Source organism: Bombus vosnesenskii, unplaced genomic scaffold (genome assembly GCF_011952255.1).
Source record: "Bombus vosnesenskii isolate JDL3184/JDL3185 unplaced genomic scaffold, Bvos_JDL3184-5_v1.1 scf7180000016274, whole genome shotgun sequence".
NCBI lineage: Eukaryota > Metazoa > Arthropoda > Insecta > Hymenoptera > Apidae > Bombus > Bombus vosnesenskii.
Genome location: NW_022884343.1, coordinates 3,453,676 through 3,471,500, shown reverse-complemented (window position 1 = coordinate 3,471,500; position 17,825 = coordinate 3,453,676). Strand labels below are relative to the sequence as shown.

General features: G+C 36.5%; 1 protein-coding gene across 1 annotated transcript; it reads left to right on the top strand.

The window, feature by feature from the left end:
* Window positions 1-4,704: 4,704 nt before the first annotated feature.
* Window positions 4,705-14,250, top strand: LOC117242445 (uncharacterized protein F13E9.13, mitochondrial). Its single transcript, XM_033509128.1, has 7 exons — window positions 4,705-4,715; window positions 12,654-12,799; window positions 12,973-13,055; window positions 13,126-13,266; window positions 13,345-13,544; window positions 13,638-13,765; window positions 13,838-14,250. Exons 2-7 carry the CDS (start codon window positions 12,724-12,726, stop codon window positions 14,032-14,034), a joined length of 825 nt encoding a protein of 274 aa, XP_033365019.1. The 5' UTR covers window positions 4,705-4,715; window positions 12,654-12,723; the 3' UTR covers window positions 14,035-14,250.
* The last annotated feature ends 3,575 nt before the right edge of the window (window positions 14,251-17,825 follow it).

Here is a 17,825-nt window from a genome sequence, read left to right as displayed (position 1 = left end):
TTGAATCTTTCTTCTGATATTTCTTAATATATTTATATTTGTCAATTATATTTCTTGATATATTTATATTAATATATTTATAGTATACTGATATTTCAATTTTAGTCTTCTACGATTTTCAACTTCTCCTTATTTCGAAATTTTGTTTCACTAATCGGATTCTTCTCCAATTTTGAAGCTGTGAGATTCTTTCGTGATCACGAACTCGAGATCGTCCCAAAAGTAAAATTTGTCATTGACAAAGATTCTGAGCTTAATGAAATATAAATACGCAGTTTCTTCCAATTTCGCGGCGACAGTTTAAAAGTCTTCTTTATTTTGGCCCCAAGCTCCGTAAAATTAAGACAAACCGACTCGCCCGTGAATTCTACAGTTAAGAATGGAACTGTTTACGAATGTTGAAATCAGCAACAATTATTTCAACTCTTCCATTGAAAGTGTCAATTCTAAGCTCTTTCTTGATGCTCTTATTCTCTTTCTAATTCGTTGATAGTAAGAAAACTCTCGAAAACGTGAAAAGTAGAAAAAGCGAAGTGCGTTGGTCCTCCAGAAGAAACTCGATTATATTTATGAAAAATTGTAGAGAGGAGAACTAGTGACTTTTTAAATCTAGTTACCTAGGGATTATCGTTGAGGTACTGAGAAGTTTTAAAATCTGGTAAATCTTATGTAATTTACAAAAATTTTAAATGTATAATATTTACAAGACACACACTGGTTTTCACTTATTGAAGATTAGTGAAGATTTTCATCAAGACGTAAAGTATTCTATGAAACTATTCTTTGAAGAGTTCTACACTTTTTTAATTAATATTGCAAATTTTACTTTTAAATTGCATTTATTTAAAGACACGTCACTCTTATAATTTTAGTTTTAGTCACTCTGTGACGAAAAGGCCGATGTGTATTTCTGGTTAGTTTGTAGTTGCTGGGCCACTTTTGTCGTCCTCTTCCGGTAGTTTCATCTGAAATCGTAGAACTATGTCTAATCGCGAATCTTTTCAAAGTGTCGAACCTCTGAACCTGTTGCAAGACGAACTTAATATGTCGTGAAATCTGCATTTGTATTTCTTCGTTTAAAATTTTAGAAAGCACCGAAAATTTATTATGTACAGCACGCTACGAATTTTTATGCATTCGTGAGAAGCTTGAATATACAATAATGTTTAAAATGCACAAGTGATACCCAAAAACATTAAAAATATTCAAAAGAAAATTCTCGTTACAATACGAAGGTTTATATTTATATTCCATTTCCATGATTATCTTCAAAGAGATATAAAATTGCGTTATTTACTATTTACTTATCATATTTCCCGCTTAAAATAATCTGAAGGACAAACTAACCTCATCGATCCTGCAATCGAACATTCGATTGATCCACTTAACCTCAATTTACATAAACGTCCAAGATTGACAACAAAACGAAGAAGACAGGAGAAACTTCTTGTAACGTGCTGAAGAGATTGCAAGAAAATAAGAAAGTTCAGTCCCGTACGAACGATCATTGAGAAAGTTGATCAAGTTTGAAGACTGCGCTGAGTGTTTGGCCAGGAATCCTCCGCCCTCCTTCTCCAAACAAAGCGGTTTCAAAATACGTAGAAGAAAGGGACGACCTCAATTTTCGTGGGATTGGATCAATCTTCGTAGTTGCAGTCAGAAACGTAACACTTTCAACAAGTGGTTGAATGTCTAGTTGAAATTCCTCGGCAGAAAATCAGAGTAAATTTTGGGGGACGTGATCCAGATTGCAAGGCCAATTTGATTGCGCGGTTGATGGTGAATTAGTTCTCAATCCGACTTGGCCTAAGTAAACAAATTTAGGAGAGATTATCGAAGTTGAGATGAGTTTAGTGCGAGGATCGATTAGTTTGTCGCATAGGTCTTCTGACGTATTTAGAGAACTAGATTTAGAGTTTACTTTGTTCCAGGTCTCAACGCATCGGTCCCGAAGGTGCTGGTATGGCGTTGCACTCTTCACACCCACCAGTGCCAAGTGCCAACTCCTCCTCCACGTCGGTGGGTCCTGGTAAACGCTGGCTTGCCAGTGGCTAACGGAGCAATGGCTATCCTAAACACCCTTCCTCTGTCCTGCTCCCATATCACAACCCTTTCCTCGAACTGCGACTGGTGGTCCCGGAAGAAAATGTCGACTGTACATGGTGAGGTGGCTTAAAAAACCACGCTTCCCGAGGAAGAGAGCAGGGTATCATCGTGGCATAAAAAACCAGGGGGTCGTCGCGGGTTGATAACTCGCCGTACCTACTTCAACAGCTCTGGCTCGTGAGGGGACATGATTTGGTCCCGGTCGCGAGGCTGGCAGGGGCATTTTACTAAGGAGGCCGGGGTTCATAGCTTTCTCTTTCTTTCTCTTATTTCTCCCCTTTTCCTTACCTCCCAATTTCCAATCCCTCGGGGGGCTGTCGACTCGCTGGCGAGTCACAGTACGAGAATGCGATCCGAGGAACCTTAGCCCAAATACCGTATTCCAATAATCGTGTCTCAATATGCCGGAGGTCTTCCCTTCATTGGCCAGACCGCGAGGATTATAACCTCTATAAAAGCCCCTAACTCTAAGCAGAGGTACGCGGTGATAGGGTACCTCGCAGTCGAGGGCACTCCCCCCGGTAAGCGGCTTTGCCGGGGGGTGACGTCCTTTTCGCAGGAATTGGTGGCCCCCAGAAACCTGAGTGGATGAGGGCCGTACGGACCAGATGATACGCACTCCAATAAAACGAAGAGAAGAGGATGGGGGAAGTGACGAGAGGAGGGGGAAGGGGGGAGAGAAGTCGGCTCCTTAGCCTGTGCAGACAGGCGTTAAACCTATAAGGAGGGAGCCTGTACCCAATAAGAACAAGGGCAGGGAGCCTGCAGACTGGGGAGACGACGGAGGAAGAGGAACCCGCCGTCGTCCAAACGACCCGTGGGATGGAAAGGAGGGTCTTCGGGTCCCCGGGGTTCCCGAGAAGCTCGAGCAGGAGATGAGGACGACCTCTGCTGCGTACGTAGGAGCGGAGCTGCTCCGCAGGGCAGCAGAAACCTCCAAGGTGGCGCAAACATCTTGCCACCTCAAAGGTACGTATATTAAACACGGGCCGCTGGGTATACATAATACATTTTTCCCTCCTCGCGCATAAAAAAGAAAAAAAAAATTGAAAATTGACTAGCGAGTCAAGATGTTGATCGATCGAATAGTTAGTAGCAAGTAACTTCCGGTGACCAGACGTAACAATACAATATAGTATGACATATTTTTATTTATTTTTATATTACATGATGTACTACATTCTTTTACATAGTATACTACATTCTGACACATAGTGTATTACAGTCGGTAACATAGTGTACTACATTTGGTTACATAGTGTAGGAAGTTTTTGTCGATAAACCTGACACTACACGAAAGAGCGGCGGGCTGTCCATTACTATTTCTTCGCGTATAAAAAAAAAAGAAAAGTGTAGTACATTCGGTTACCTAATGTAGTACAATTGCTTACATAGAATAGTATATTAGATCACATAGGATAGTATAAAGAAAACACTCTTGTGTTTTATCAAAAATGAACCATCTCAGGCAATCAGGTGACTGGTAAATTACGTAGTAATACCTGGTAACACAAGCCGAAATTCATGGAACACGAAAATAAAGCTATCGTTATGCGCTAGGTGAAACATCATAATATTCTACGACACACAGAAATGACAAGAAAATAGAGTGCTAATAAAAACTAAATCAGTGCACAACTTTTTATTTGTATTTTTGTAAAAAGATTATTAATCTACAATTTGCTCGTAAACATTTCGTTCAAAATGTAGCTCAACGGAAGAAACATGGAAAGATTAATCCATAGGGAAACTAATGGATTCATCGTATAATTAATAGAACTGTGCTTTTCGTCACCAAGTTCTCGTAAACAAGCATTTCAGTACTGACTACAAGCTTTAAAGGAGAGAAGTATAGTGGACATTAAAACCGTATGAAAAACATATAAAAAAGGAAATGCACACTGATCCATAAAGAACCTACATTAGTCTCTCATTAGTATATTGGAGACTGAAACTCGTGCTAAAATTTCGAAACTTGTAACACCAAATTGTTATCGAAATGTTGACTTTCCTAACCTAACCTATTTCGCGAAGTTTTAACTCGTTCGACGTACGAACAATTGAAATAAACAGTTCAAAAATACGAAAGCTTTCGATATGGATCGATTCAATTGTCTAGAAAATTTTCCTTAATAACCATCTTTCGGCCAACCCGATACGTTGATCTCTAGCCATTTAGGCCAAGTAACTCGTCTATTAAGAACGCGACGAAAGCTGGAAATAGTTTTACGAAGCGACCCCGTCATTTCTTCGGGGCAAAAATAACGTAACCAGGGATGATCGAGACTCGTTAATTTCGTAACATCTCTCGGGAGCCAGTGATAGGACGGGCCAGGATGTTTCAGATGGTCGAACGATATAATATCGTCTAACGTAGTTAGCGAAATAGGCCGGCCCCGCAGCAGGCCATTTCCTTCCAATAGATTGTCATCAACAGAGACATAGGATAGGAGAAGGAGAGACGTGAAAATATGAAATATAGCGGCTGACGCAGCGATCCTTGTTATTTTACGGGATAACGGCTTTCCACGCTGATCGCCACTGGTTGGGACCAATAATCACTTTGGTGATGCCAACCGGAACGAGAAAATATGTTGCGTATATAGTCAGTCGTGAAGATCTACGTACACCCTTTGAGTACAAAACATTACAGTGAAAAGAAAATTTCTTGCACGCGCATGCAGCTAAGAAATGGCACGATTACGCGATTACGCCTTTAATCTCCTTGGAGGGTCAAATATACAAAATTCGATACGTGTAAACATGTAAACCTTGGTAGCTGACTGGAGATATGAGATATAGTATACATATGAAAAGAAGGAAAATGGATGATGCTCTTTATAGTGTGTATTCTAGGCCAGCTGCTGGGTGTGGTTTCTTTGCTATTTTCAAGTTCAGAGCACGTGTAGGATAATGTTGAAATGGGTATAGACACTATCCTATCGTTGAAAGTGCTTCGAAATTTTCCGACTGTAGGAGGGTTCTATAGATTAAGGGGAAGTCGTATTATTTGAAGTGATTTTGGAAAGATAAAATTTACGCGTGTTGAAAAAAAAATTTGTGCTGACTCAAGAATTCGATGACTCTTGTTTCTTCGATTAATGGTACGACCTCTGTCCTCTTGAACGAATTGTTCAAATTATCATATTGGTCGAGAAGATTTTATTGTACGTAGACCACTTAATTTCACGCTCACGACAACCTTGTGTCAATTATTCGCCTTTACTTAATCCCAAACGATCCAAATTTAAGTATATCTGACAAATTTGCAAAGTGGATTTCCTCGCGAAGAAAGCGTAATATGGACAAAATTCAATTCTATATTCTCGACCGTCGTTTCAACTAGAATCAACCCCCTTTCTATTGTACCATGATTGTTAGGGACAACCTGTATAATGCTATTGCCTCATAATACTCATATCTCGTGAACGTGCACGGCAAGAATCATAACTTCGGATGACCTTGGATACAAATTTAAAGAACCCAGTGTGATCCGTCGTATTCACCCCATCTGAAGAATTCGTCAATTGGAATAACCCTAAGTATAGCATAATACCGCTATAACTCCCAATCACATTGATGTCCATTCGACAACCCCTCTTATGTTGGTCAGGCTAGGCCCTTCAACGTCCATGCGAACTCGCCATCCTGTATCTACGCACCAGAAGCACCGCTCTTTGTTACGAGGGAAGCTTTTAAACTGCGTACACACGTATTGTTTGCAGGAGAGTACGTGCTGTTTTATATATACTAGGGCAGAACACGTATGTATATGTGTATATATATACAGGGTGGTTGGTAACTGGTGGTTCAAGCGGAAAGGGGGTGATTCTACGCGAAAAAAGAAGTCGAAAATATAGAATAACAATTTTTCGTTTGAGGCTTTGTTTTCGAGAAAATCGACTTTGAATTTTCGCTCGGTACGCGTGCACTTTATCATGTCTCGTTATAACGGATCTCACTGTAGATCGTTGTCTCGATGGAAAAATTAGAAAAAAAAATTTTTATTCTGTATTTTCGACTTCTTTTTTCGCGTAGAATCACCCCCTTTCCGCTTGTACCACCAGTTACCAACCACCCTGTATATATGTATATACAAGGGTGAAAAAGATGGGACTCCAATTTCTGACTGGAGTTCCGTCAGTTTCATAAGGACAATATCTATGTGAATTCGTGGAAATTCGTCACTTGAAAAATGCCGTCAGGAGAATATAAGGGATGAAGACTATAAAGGGGGGAGAACTGTCTTTTTCAAGTTGCGAATTGGATACTTGGTAGGGAATTGGCTATTTTCAGGGAATATAGGGAAGGTTAAGGATGGGAGGATGATATTTGGGTATTGATATTGCTATTGGCGAAGATTCAATGAAATGAATAATATGAAATAATTCAACGTATGAATGACAATTGAAAATCTATAGGGATATTACTTCGTTTGAAACGAGCGTGAAACGGTGTTAACGATAATTACAAATTGATTGATTCCATTTTTTGAGCAAAGTGAACAAAACCTATCGATCGTGAAGAAACGTCTGATCTTACGCGTGATGCATTCGTTTCGCTTTGCAGAAAATTCCACGCGAAGGCTGCCGATCTTCCGGGTCTAATTACGTTCGAGAGATTTATCGGTAAGTTTTGCAAGAATTTATTCCAAGACTGACGTGTCGGCGAAACGAAATTGGCTAATAAAAGACTGACAGGTTTCAGGGAGTTCAAACGGCATTTAAACCGCGGGCAAGACATAAACCAAATCGCAGGCATAAATCTGGCCTAAAGATAGCTGGCTGGATTCTTGTTCACGCGACGGTTACTCGTTTTGTTCTAAAAATGTTACTTCTTATCTTTCGGTTGTTATCGCGTGTCGGCCTTTTACCTTAAGTCGGTATTCATCGTCGAGATGATCTGTCGAAATTACGATACAAACTAACGATGTTTCGCATGGAATGGCTGACGAGAGAGAGAGTCTAAAAAATTCATGGTTGTATGTAATAACTACGCTACGTCAACGATGCTTGTCTTGTATATCGTGTCTATTAATAATTTCGTCGTTTTCCTTAATTACAAGTGTTTCTCTAAAATTGTACCGTTTCCTTTTCTTTTTTTCTGTATTACCATATCATTAGAGCTTTCTTTTGTCCTACAGCGTGTTTGTTATACTCAAGTCTTTTTTCAGCGTTTCTGAAACATTCAGCAGAGGTCGTAGCGTGGCTTTTAACCTTCTCTATCAAATTTCTGCATTTATACTCGTAGATTAGAAAGAGAGAGAGAGTGAGAGAGAGAGAGAGTGAAAGAGAGAGAGAGAGAGAGAGAAGAGGAAGAATTGAAAGGACGATCGATAGCCAGCTTGTCGACTGGCAATCGGCTGATTCACGTGCTCGTTTGTTGCTTAAAGGGAACTGTTGGTTTACTCTGGTTGTGGCAAGCTTGATAGATGTCGACGTATTTTTAGGGTGATTCGAAGGTCATGTAGTTCATAATAACTTGATTGAATTAAATGAGTGTCTTTGATCATTCTACCTTCTTTTCTTTTTGTCATCACCGTTATTTTTAGAGGTTCTAATAAATTTTGTTTATGAAAGTTACAGGGGCCGTAGGGAGAAGACCGTAAGATGCAGGTAGCAAGTTGTAATTTTAATAAACGTCCAAATGAAACAAGAGTATTTGGAAATGTATAATTTAGTGATTTTCAAGTTGTTCAATATTGGAGAAATTCTATTACTTTTCAACTAAACGCAGGAACGTGTTCAAGTAGCCTCCACCTTCAATCGACGTTAACCAAGGAACCACTTTTGCCATATTAAAGGTAATAAATAAGAGGCAGGAGGTGAATGTACGACAGCGAACGTGCTTCTAGTTAACCTACCGTAGTCTAGTAAAACCCACGGATGAAGAACTTGGCTAGATAATATAACGCTGAATGACGAGTGAAGCAAAGACAACAAGACGAATTTGGTATAATGAACGTGACGCAAAAATCAGTGGAAATTCCAAGGTGCTGGAACTAATCGATTCTACCGAATTTCGTCGAGTCAAAGTGGTGAAATATTTGACAAAATAAATGCCACGTGAACGACTATTTGTACGGGGAAGATTATATCTGATATTTTTAATACATGCACACAGGGATGTGACAGACGACAAAGAAAATTGGGTAAATATTCCTGAACCTTGCAATTTCTACAATTGTTGAGAAAAGTTAGCAGACACGTCTTAATCCTTATAAGAAAAATGTTGAAATTACAATTTGATTCATAAAGGCAAAGGATTGATTAATTAACACGCGGAACATAGGAAGTTGTTATTAATTGAAAGTAAGTTGCAAAGTAACATCCAGGCGATTTCCAAGATATAGCGAAAGAAAAGTAGTGGACAAGAGGGTGGTGAGAATGGGACAGCATTTAAACGTGATGGGACGATGGTATTTTACCGTAGGCTTGATAGCCGCGGCCAACTACTTGGCCCAGCGAAAGCCCGACAAATGCAGATTTCGCAACGTGACGTGCCTGGCGAACGCGCGACTATGTTCCTTCGTGACTATTGCAGGTCTTCGAGGTATCGACAAATCGGCGAAAAGCGTGCAAGAACCAATAAATTCAGGCAAGTTGAAATTCCGGTGTCCTCGTGGCAACAAGTTAAACATAATAATAATACGAAATTGATCGAATATACAGTGATCCGTTAATATTTACGTACTATAGTATCGAAAAATAAGTTTCGTTTGTAGAATCACAGAATCGATAAAGAGTAGCTCGACGATTGGAATAATTTCGATTTTCTAAAGATGAAAATAAAATTCGTTTGTAAAGTCAGAGAATAAATTTCTTGATCAGATGCTACGTTCAGAATCGTCTGGAATTTTAATTGCACCGATTAATTCCGACCGTGGAACAGATTGCCTCGAAGAGGATTAAGAATCGATAAACGGAAACAAAAGCGGCATAGTGAATCGTAAAATCTATAAAAGAGCTGATGTTTGAAACGCATTGCAACGAGGACACCGATATATCTTTAGTTGTACGAGGGAATCATTTACCTATATCCTCTTCTCAGTTGCTCAATGTTTCTTGATCGATTGCTTTAATTAAGAGCAGCACTGGTTCCTCTATTCAACGTACAGTTTCCTCTTCACATACTTATACACTTAATAGAATAACTGTGGCCAAAGATTACTCAGATAGAGAAGTGAAGTTATCTTTTGTTCGATTGCAGACTATAATCAGAACCGCTCCTCTAGAACTTTAGCTATGTCTGAACAATTTTAGTTCAGTGTCTTTCGTTCTTGAACGAACTAACCTCAAAAACTTCGCTATCCATTAACTATCCGTTAAATCATTATCAGGATCATCGTAGGTTCTCCTGTTTTAAAAGATTTGATTGAATCTCCATTAGGACCGTTAAAAATCTTAATCAATCGATCCTAACCAAATTACATTCGATGTATTTTGTTGTAAAACTAGTTGCTCAATTTGAAAAACCTCGCTGTCTACAACAGGTCATTAGGAGGATCTGAAATAATTCATAAGGGTAGGCCCGAGTTACATCTGTCGTTTATTTTTAAAAAAAGATTTGTCACTTCGAAGAACCTCACTGTAAACACTAATCAGAATTGAGGTCATCAAACAGTGACCGATTGTGTATCTAAAAGAATTCTGTCCACTTATTTAATCGGCAAAAGAGCTGTGTCCATAGCAATCAGGTAAATCTGCTGCTGAGAATCGTTGTATAGCCACGTGAAAATCTGTCTATTGTGAGTAAAAATGTTCGCAAAAACCCCTGTCACCTAAGGCTTCAGCACGGACACATCACCAGCATTGTCCAAGTCTGAACATCATCAAATTCTCCGGCAGAACCACTCGGAAATCTGGCGTTACTTTATACCGAAGTGTCATCGTGATAAATTAGCTTCAGCAAGTGCAGAAAACTCGCATAACCCCGTTTTCACGAACACGTGTCTCAGCGGAAAGCTCAAAGAGATTAGAAGATTCTAGGCCACTATGCGGATGAATGTGTTTTCTTGAGCTTGCGGATGTTTGAAAAGGTTTGGAGAAAATTTCTGGCAAACTATGAGAAACTATGGGCAGGAAGGTGGGAATAATTTGAGTGGAAATAGTTGCAAAGGAATTGGAAATAATCGTTACGAGGGTGTTGAGACGAAAGAACAATCGAAGGGCCGGCACACGCGATTGTTCGCGATGGAAGCGAACCGTAAGACCGCACTGCTTGACTGCAATCACGCGCAACTGTCGTCAAAGCCACCGCGGTCACAACAAAACCTGCGAAACGGGGGAACCACGAGAGGTGGCGGCGTCACGCTACCACGCGTCGCCACGACCTCATACTGCCGCACGAAGAAACTTCTTGGTCGGGATGTAAACGATGTTAAAAACATTTAAGATAGAAAAAGACCTTATTAAGATTCATATCGGATGTTCGAGAATAAGTGTTTACGTTATATAGAGCTTGTTAAGTTTTGTTATCTAGTTAGTATAATTTTTGACATAACCGACTGTGAAATATTCAGTTTACTTTGTTACAAGTCATGTAACGATAAGATTGATAATTCGTATCTGTTGGTAACCTATCATCGATTTCTAGATATTATAGATTGTTTTTTTCAAATAAGGGTAAAACAGATCTCGATGTTACCTTCATATACATGATACGGTAACATATAATAAAACAGATAGGAATATTAAAATCAATGATCGATCTAGCAAAAGGGAAAAAGAGGGATCGAGCTAATTTCGAAAATAATGGAGTAAATTGAAAGAATAACTTATTGTATTTCATCTCTCCTGTGTAGATAGAAAGACCAGTGTTTAGGTAAGAAAATTCATATAAACTTCAAAATTTTGTCATTATTCATTAGCCCTAGACGGTTCGAAGTGAACCGTACCGTGGCGCCGAGCTGCTGTCGCGATAGTCATGCCGTGGTAGATTTCAAATTGCCAGCGCACATTTCTGCTTAGACGTGATTTTTATTCATAGATGTCATAATTATATATGTACATGCACAGATTCTCCACAGGATAGAAAAAATTATACAAATATGTGTCTTTTGGTTCTATCATTTGTTTTCGGCGAACATGTGTATGAGTTTCTCGCGCATAGCGGTGCGTTCACGTGGCACACATATATGAATCGTTCGGCTCTATCAATTGTTTTCGCCAAACGCATATACGAGTTCCTCGACCAAATTGATGGCTTACACGGAACGCATATATGCGGCAGTAGTCCGCAAAGGGCTAAGATAGGAATTTGAAAGCTCTATATTGATAGCACTTGAAGGTCCAAGAAGTTTTATATCAGAGGCTATATAGCATATTACTTCCAACCTATTTAACCTAAAATTCCGATATTCACAGGGAGAATAAGCGTAAGAATAAAAATGATAAAATTAATCTTCGATTAAGCATTTTATCATGAACGCTCAAGCATCAAACTTTACGCACTAAATGACATCCTTCGAACGATTTGAAGTTTCATTAGGTTAGGTTAGAAAGTAAGCTACCTATTATCTACCGCTATTAAAACGAGAAGTTTAAAGTTGTAAAATTTCATATCATACTAATTATGAGAAATTATTTCAGGATATAACAGTTACTAAAATAGTATTATAGTTATCATAATTATTACAAACTAACATTAGCACTTTAATTCAAAATTATTGCTTAAAAAGTATTTCACATGAAAGTATTTTGTATGATAACTTTGCCACTTTTCATTGTTATACACAAAATACGTTTCTTACATGAAGTTTTCTATGTTCATCATAGTAAAATTCCAGAAGATGTAAGAAGCGCTCAGATCTTTTTCCAAGTGTTTCAGAACCTAAGACACAAAGTGCCATTTAATTTCACGTCTATCCTGTCCTTAGCCAGTGATGTTACAACCTCAAACGACGATGCAACGACCATTGACTAAATACAGCAATATAGAATTCAAATGCCCAATATCACAAATTTTACTTTATCGACATGAACGACACATAATCTTTAATATCTATGCCCAAAATTGTAGATGGCGTAAAAAATAACTAATTCTTTGCACGTTCCGTATTGTAGTTCCCTAGATTTCTATTGCAACAATATAAATAATATTTCTTCAATTAAATATATTTTGTATACACCGGATACAATAAAGTAGATTCTGTCAAAATTACTTCATTGCAAAAATGCTTTTAACGTTAAAAAAAAATTACTCTGAAACCAAATCCTTAAAAGTTGATTTGATTCACGTAGAAGGTTAAGATCATTCAAAATTAACCTAACTATACTATGTTTTCCTGAAATTTATAAATATTTATTTACAAATGGTTTCAAATAATTGCAGCATTCGTTTAAAAATATATATGCTGTAAGTTTGGTGAAAAATATGGAACATCAAATCAATAGAAATTAACTGTTGCAAGTCCTCCTTGCGTCTCTTTTTAAACTCAAATATCCAACAAAGATGCAACAGTGCGCTCGATACGAAACAGCTGATTATTTAATCAAAACTTCGTAGTTAAAGTACAGAATACAGTTATTTTAGCGTATAATATATAGTTCGATTATATATTTGTGATTAAAGTTAAGGTTTGCGAAAGTGACTTTAAACTAAAACTTTTCTAGAAATATGTCACGATTCTATAACATTTTTAAAAAGGGGAAATGTTCTGTGATTGGGATGATACACGTTGGTGCATTACCTGGTATAAAATTTCCGTTAGATTTAAAAATACGTAAAACTTAAGAATTCGTCAAAACAATATCCAGCAAAAATATTTTGTTGAAAAATATTTTTTGAACAATGAATGACTTGTTTCATTTGTTATTTATATTTGCACATTATTGGCTCATGATATTGAAAAATGATACTTTTCAGGAACACCTTTGTATAGTGGTAATACCAACAAAATTATAAGTAATGCAATAGAAGAAGCGATAACTTATAGTGAATATAATATTGTAAGTTTAATTACATAATTCATCTGCTATTAGTTTCATGGTTTATTAATATAGCATATTTACTTTTAAGGACGGTATATTAGTAGAAAATATGCATGATATTCCATATGTAAAGCCCAAAGATTTAACTCCTGAAACTACAGCAATAATGACCAGAATTTGCACAGAAGTAAGAAAAGTATTACCTGAAAATATACCCTGTGGTATACAGGTACGAATCGAAGAATTTATCACATAAAATATCAGAAAAATCTATAACTTATTAAAGAAGAGACAATAACCGAAATAGATTTTGGCAGGATGTAACAAGGAAGCCATAGCTGTAGCAAAGGCAGCAAATCTTCAATTTATCAGAGCAGAAGGGTTTGTCTTTTCTCATATTGCAGATGAGGGTTTTACAGATGCATGTGCTGGCTCTTTATTAAGATATAGAAAACAAATTGATGCAGATGATATTCTTATTCTTGCTGACATTAAAAAGAAGCATAGGTAATTTATTAATATACTTGAAAAGGGAAACTCATTTTTTTGCTTGATTTGTTCTTAGTCTAATGTAAAAATCTTGTTGTTCTTTTCCTATAGTTCACATGCAATCACTTCTGATGTAAGTTTATCAGAGACAGTAAAAGCAGCAAAATTTTTCTTAGCTGATGGAATAATACTGACAGGGATTACCACCGGTGACCCAGTTAACGTATCAGAATTTACAGGTATTTCCTTATTTTGTCAAATTGTAACATTTATATAAAAATTTTAATAATGAAAGATCACACTATATACAGAGATTAAACAGAATAGTAAAATACCAGTTCTTATTGGTTCTGGCGTTACAAAAGACAATATAAAAGATTATTTATCCTCTGACGCCGTAATTGTTGGATCGCATTTTAAAATCAGTGAAACTTGGCAAAAAAGAATTGATAAAAAAAAGGTGAGCAACTTTATGGCAAAAATGGAAGTCCTGCAAAACTTCCAATAAAGATTACACTAAAAATGTATATTTAAAAAATCATGTTTTTTAAATATTATTTTTATATCTATTTGTAATTCTAATTAAACATATACTGTGTACATACCTACAAGTTAATTTTCTACGTTCCTTATTATTAATAAAATGAATGCTGTATAATCGGAAATTCGAGAGAAATGACTGAAAAAATTAATTATGAGCGGAATAAAACGGAAACACTCGTAACCGGTTTTATGAAACTTGTCCTACACATTGCATGAATAGATACTTGATAGAAGGGTACAAACTGAGGTTTGGAATCAAATTTATTATGACACAGCTATAAATTATATTGTTTCACGCAAAGTTGACAAATTTCTCAAAATAATACAGAATCAAAGACAAATGCTAAATAATTTCAAAAATAATGTATAAAAAAATTAATTTCGTCCGCTATGAAACTTGCACAAATATTGAATTTATTTACATCTTTCAACGTGTTTAGACGCCGTTACAATAAGCAAATACATTTACTTATCCGTGATTATTGTCATTCCCAAGACACATTTATCCAAAACGAAAAAAGAAAATGAGAAACACTATAAATTTCCTAAAACAGAAGCAAAAAAAGCCCATTATTGATACAAGGTTGACGTGACATCAGAACTCTTCTTATTTTGTAAGAAATTTTACGAGTTCATTAGAACTCATCAAGTTTTTAAATGGCTATTTTATGGACATAGATAAACTTGTTCTGGTTCTGTGATTTCGTTGATATTTTTATTTCTGCTCTCGAAATAGTAGAATTATTTTAGTATGATATAAACTCGTGGCAAATATTAAACCGCAATTTATATACGTAAGTAGGTGCCAAAGTGTGGAAATCAGTGCTCGTGATACAAAGAACATGCCAAAGAAAATTCAGTTCTCGTGTTCACATCTACTGTTGATAAATATTCTGTTTATACACAAACATATATACATATATACGCATCATTTATAAAATAATTTAGCTCGTAGAAAACCATCTCAAACATATGTACGTATTAGTTGTTCATCAATTTGAACTTATAGAAATCTTTTACAAATACGTATATTATGTGTTACATAAAATATTTTAAAATTTTCTACCACTCTTATGAGACTTAATTATTATGATTATATTGGTAATGTTTGAAACAAATCTGAAACTATATATATATATATATATATATATAGAAATTACAAGATATTTAGCGCAAATATATATTTCACAGAGATCATAAATCGAAATCATAATAATAAACCTCTATATCAGTTTGAGAGCCAAGTAGCGCGATCGCGTTGTGTACATTTTGTGTCGAAAAGTCCAAGTACATTTGAACGCTACGGACGACTGACAGTATTTTGTATTTCATTGTTATCTTCTCAATAACTTTTATTGAACAAAACTTGAAATATTTAATAATATAGATGTATTTTATAAAGTAACAAATATATATTTTTTTTATTATTTAATTTGTATTTTACAATTCGTCCAGCTGGACATTCGGTAAATAAGTAACAAATATGACGAGCTATATTGTGCCGCTTGGTTCTCTTCGTAATCGATTGAGACAAGCGCTATCGTGTTATTTGGGATTTTCCGACCCTGTTTTTACAACGACTCCTGGGACTCGGACGGATATTTAATAAGATTATCCTGAACACGTCTCTCTATTTTACGTTGTACAAATTATTCGTATAGCAAAATTTTTGAAATTTCGTTACGGATAAAAAATAATTTTCTTCAATTGTTGACATTTCCTCAATTAATTGAACGCTATCAAATCTCACATACGCAACGTTCGATATCGTATTAACAATTTTTCCATTAAAAAGAACGAAATATCCGAATAAGTTCCCCTTTTACACTTTTATCGTAATTTTGTTTTCCTACTACTGAATTATCTCCCTCTGCATATATACATATCTTGTAACAGAACATTAAAAATCCATTAATTTGTTTCCACGTATTTTCAGTGCGTCTTCGCTTCTAAATATTATTTTCCAGGGAATTACAAATTAACGATTTATCCATACTTGAAGCCAATTTGGTGAGAAGAGTTTCTTTGAGAAGACAAAAGTATAAGATTCGGAAGGCTAAAGGAACAAGTCGTCTGATCGATAGATTTCGGGATTGGGTTATTTTTTGAGCACATAAGGGTTTCCAGAAATCAATGTCAGAGAAGTAGGCGATACTAGGTCGTAGGAAACAAAATGTTTCTCATGCCCGGTTTGTTACTGGCATGCATTGACTCGTATCAATCCAACAGCGAAATGGAGGCATCCCCCAAACAGTATTGACAGGGGAGACTGGCGCAGGCGTTTCGTTCATACTGTTTAGAGTGGTATTCCAATCTTGTCCCATTCACTCCACAAAATTCATTTGTATTCCATCTTCGAAATCCATTCTGCTCTAATTTTTCGCCAATTTCGTCATACATTGTTCTACGTAGCTATCAGTATGAAATAGCAGCGTGCGCATACAACCTCTTCAAACTCATTTGTAAACAACGATAAGATTACGTTTGATTTACGAATACCTCTAATCCAGCAAACAAACGTTACACGGAGATATTCGATTTTTGAGGAAACATTACAGCATCGTTATATTTAAAGTTTCGATAAAGTTATGTCTATATTAAGGTATATACTAGAGTATAAACTAGACATAACCTAGACATGAACTAGACATTGTATAAGAAAAGAAGAAAAAAAAAGAAACAAAATATCTTATTATAGAGTTATTACGACTTAAAACAATAAAGAACAAAGGCTTATGTATTCGATGGTTACATTCAACATTTCATTGGATGCCACATTCACCGTTTAGGCAAGGTTATGGCTATATTAAGCATAGATGAAACATAACCTAAATATACAAGTAAGAAAGTTTCTCGCAGGATTATTACAATTCAAAAGAATAAAGATCAAAGATCTATTTAGCAGGATTTGACGTTTCGACTATCGATTTTTTTACATCGAGTTGGTTAACTTTACTTTATTTTGAGAAGCACTGCTACATATGATTGCCACTACAGGCAACACGATGTCGCTACGAGCTAAATGAAGCTACTTTATTTCAAGGAAAAGGAATGGTAAGAGACCTTTCGCTGGTATATTTTCAGGTAGAGACTTGGACCTGGCTTTTCGGTCCTGAAAGAATTTAGACACAGAATTTTCGCGGAAAAAGGGAAATTCTTTTAGTAGGCTAGGTAAAAATGCTTTCCAAGTGTTCAAGCGTTAACAGCGGCCAGCAGCTGTTCGCCCAGCTGAGCGTTCCCTCACTACCGAATTGTTTTCACTGACGAATCAATGAATCGTCAGGCCCCCGTCGAATTCTCGGTTCGTGAGGGTTCTTCCTTTAAAAAAATACTTACCTGTCGCGTACGCTAAATTACGAAAGATTCACATTACGTCAGTTGCTAAAGCTGCTCGCACGTGCTGGGTGCGAATTCTCAGCAGCCAAGATGAAGGTCAGCATAAAAATAAAAATCACCCGAAATACGTTTTGCGTTGTTTCTCGATTCTTTCAATTTATGGAAACGTATTCTTGACAAAATCTTTTTAACATATATGTGATTGAATTCTATGATCGGCACTTGATATTTATTATCGTAAAAACGGGTTGCTTATTGAAGATGGGTCAACGATTATATCTCGTGTAATATAAATAACGACAGTTAAGAATTACATTATCACCGTGCTAGATATTTTATACGAGTGCCTTGCACTACCAGCAACCAAGTCACGGAGCTCCTCATTGATTTTCCACTTCCTGCATTAACGGTTCTTTCAAT

What these genes read in the sequence shown, in the direction of transcription:
- LOC117242445 (XM_033509128.1), top strand. Translation starts at nt 12,724, where the DNA reads ATGTCACGATTCTATAACATTTTTAAAAAGGGGAAATGTTCTGTGATT. An exon ending in ACACGTTGGTGCATTACCTG is followed by an intron (nt 12,800 to 12,972) that starts GTATAAAATTTC and finishes GATACTTTTCAG; the next exon opens with GAACACCTTTGTATAGTGGT. An exon ending in ATATACCCTGTGGTATACAG is followed by an intron (nt 13,267 to 13,344) that starts GTACGAATCGAA and finishes TAACCGAAATAG; the next exon opens with ATTTTGGCAGGATGTAACAA.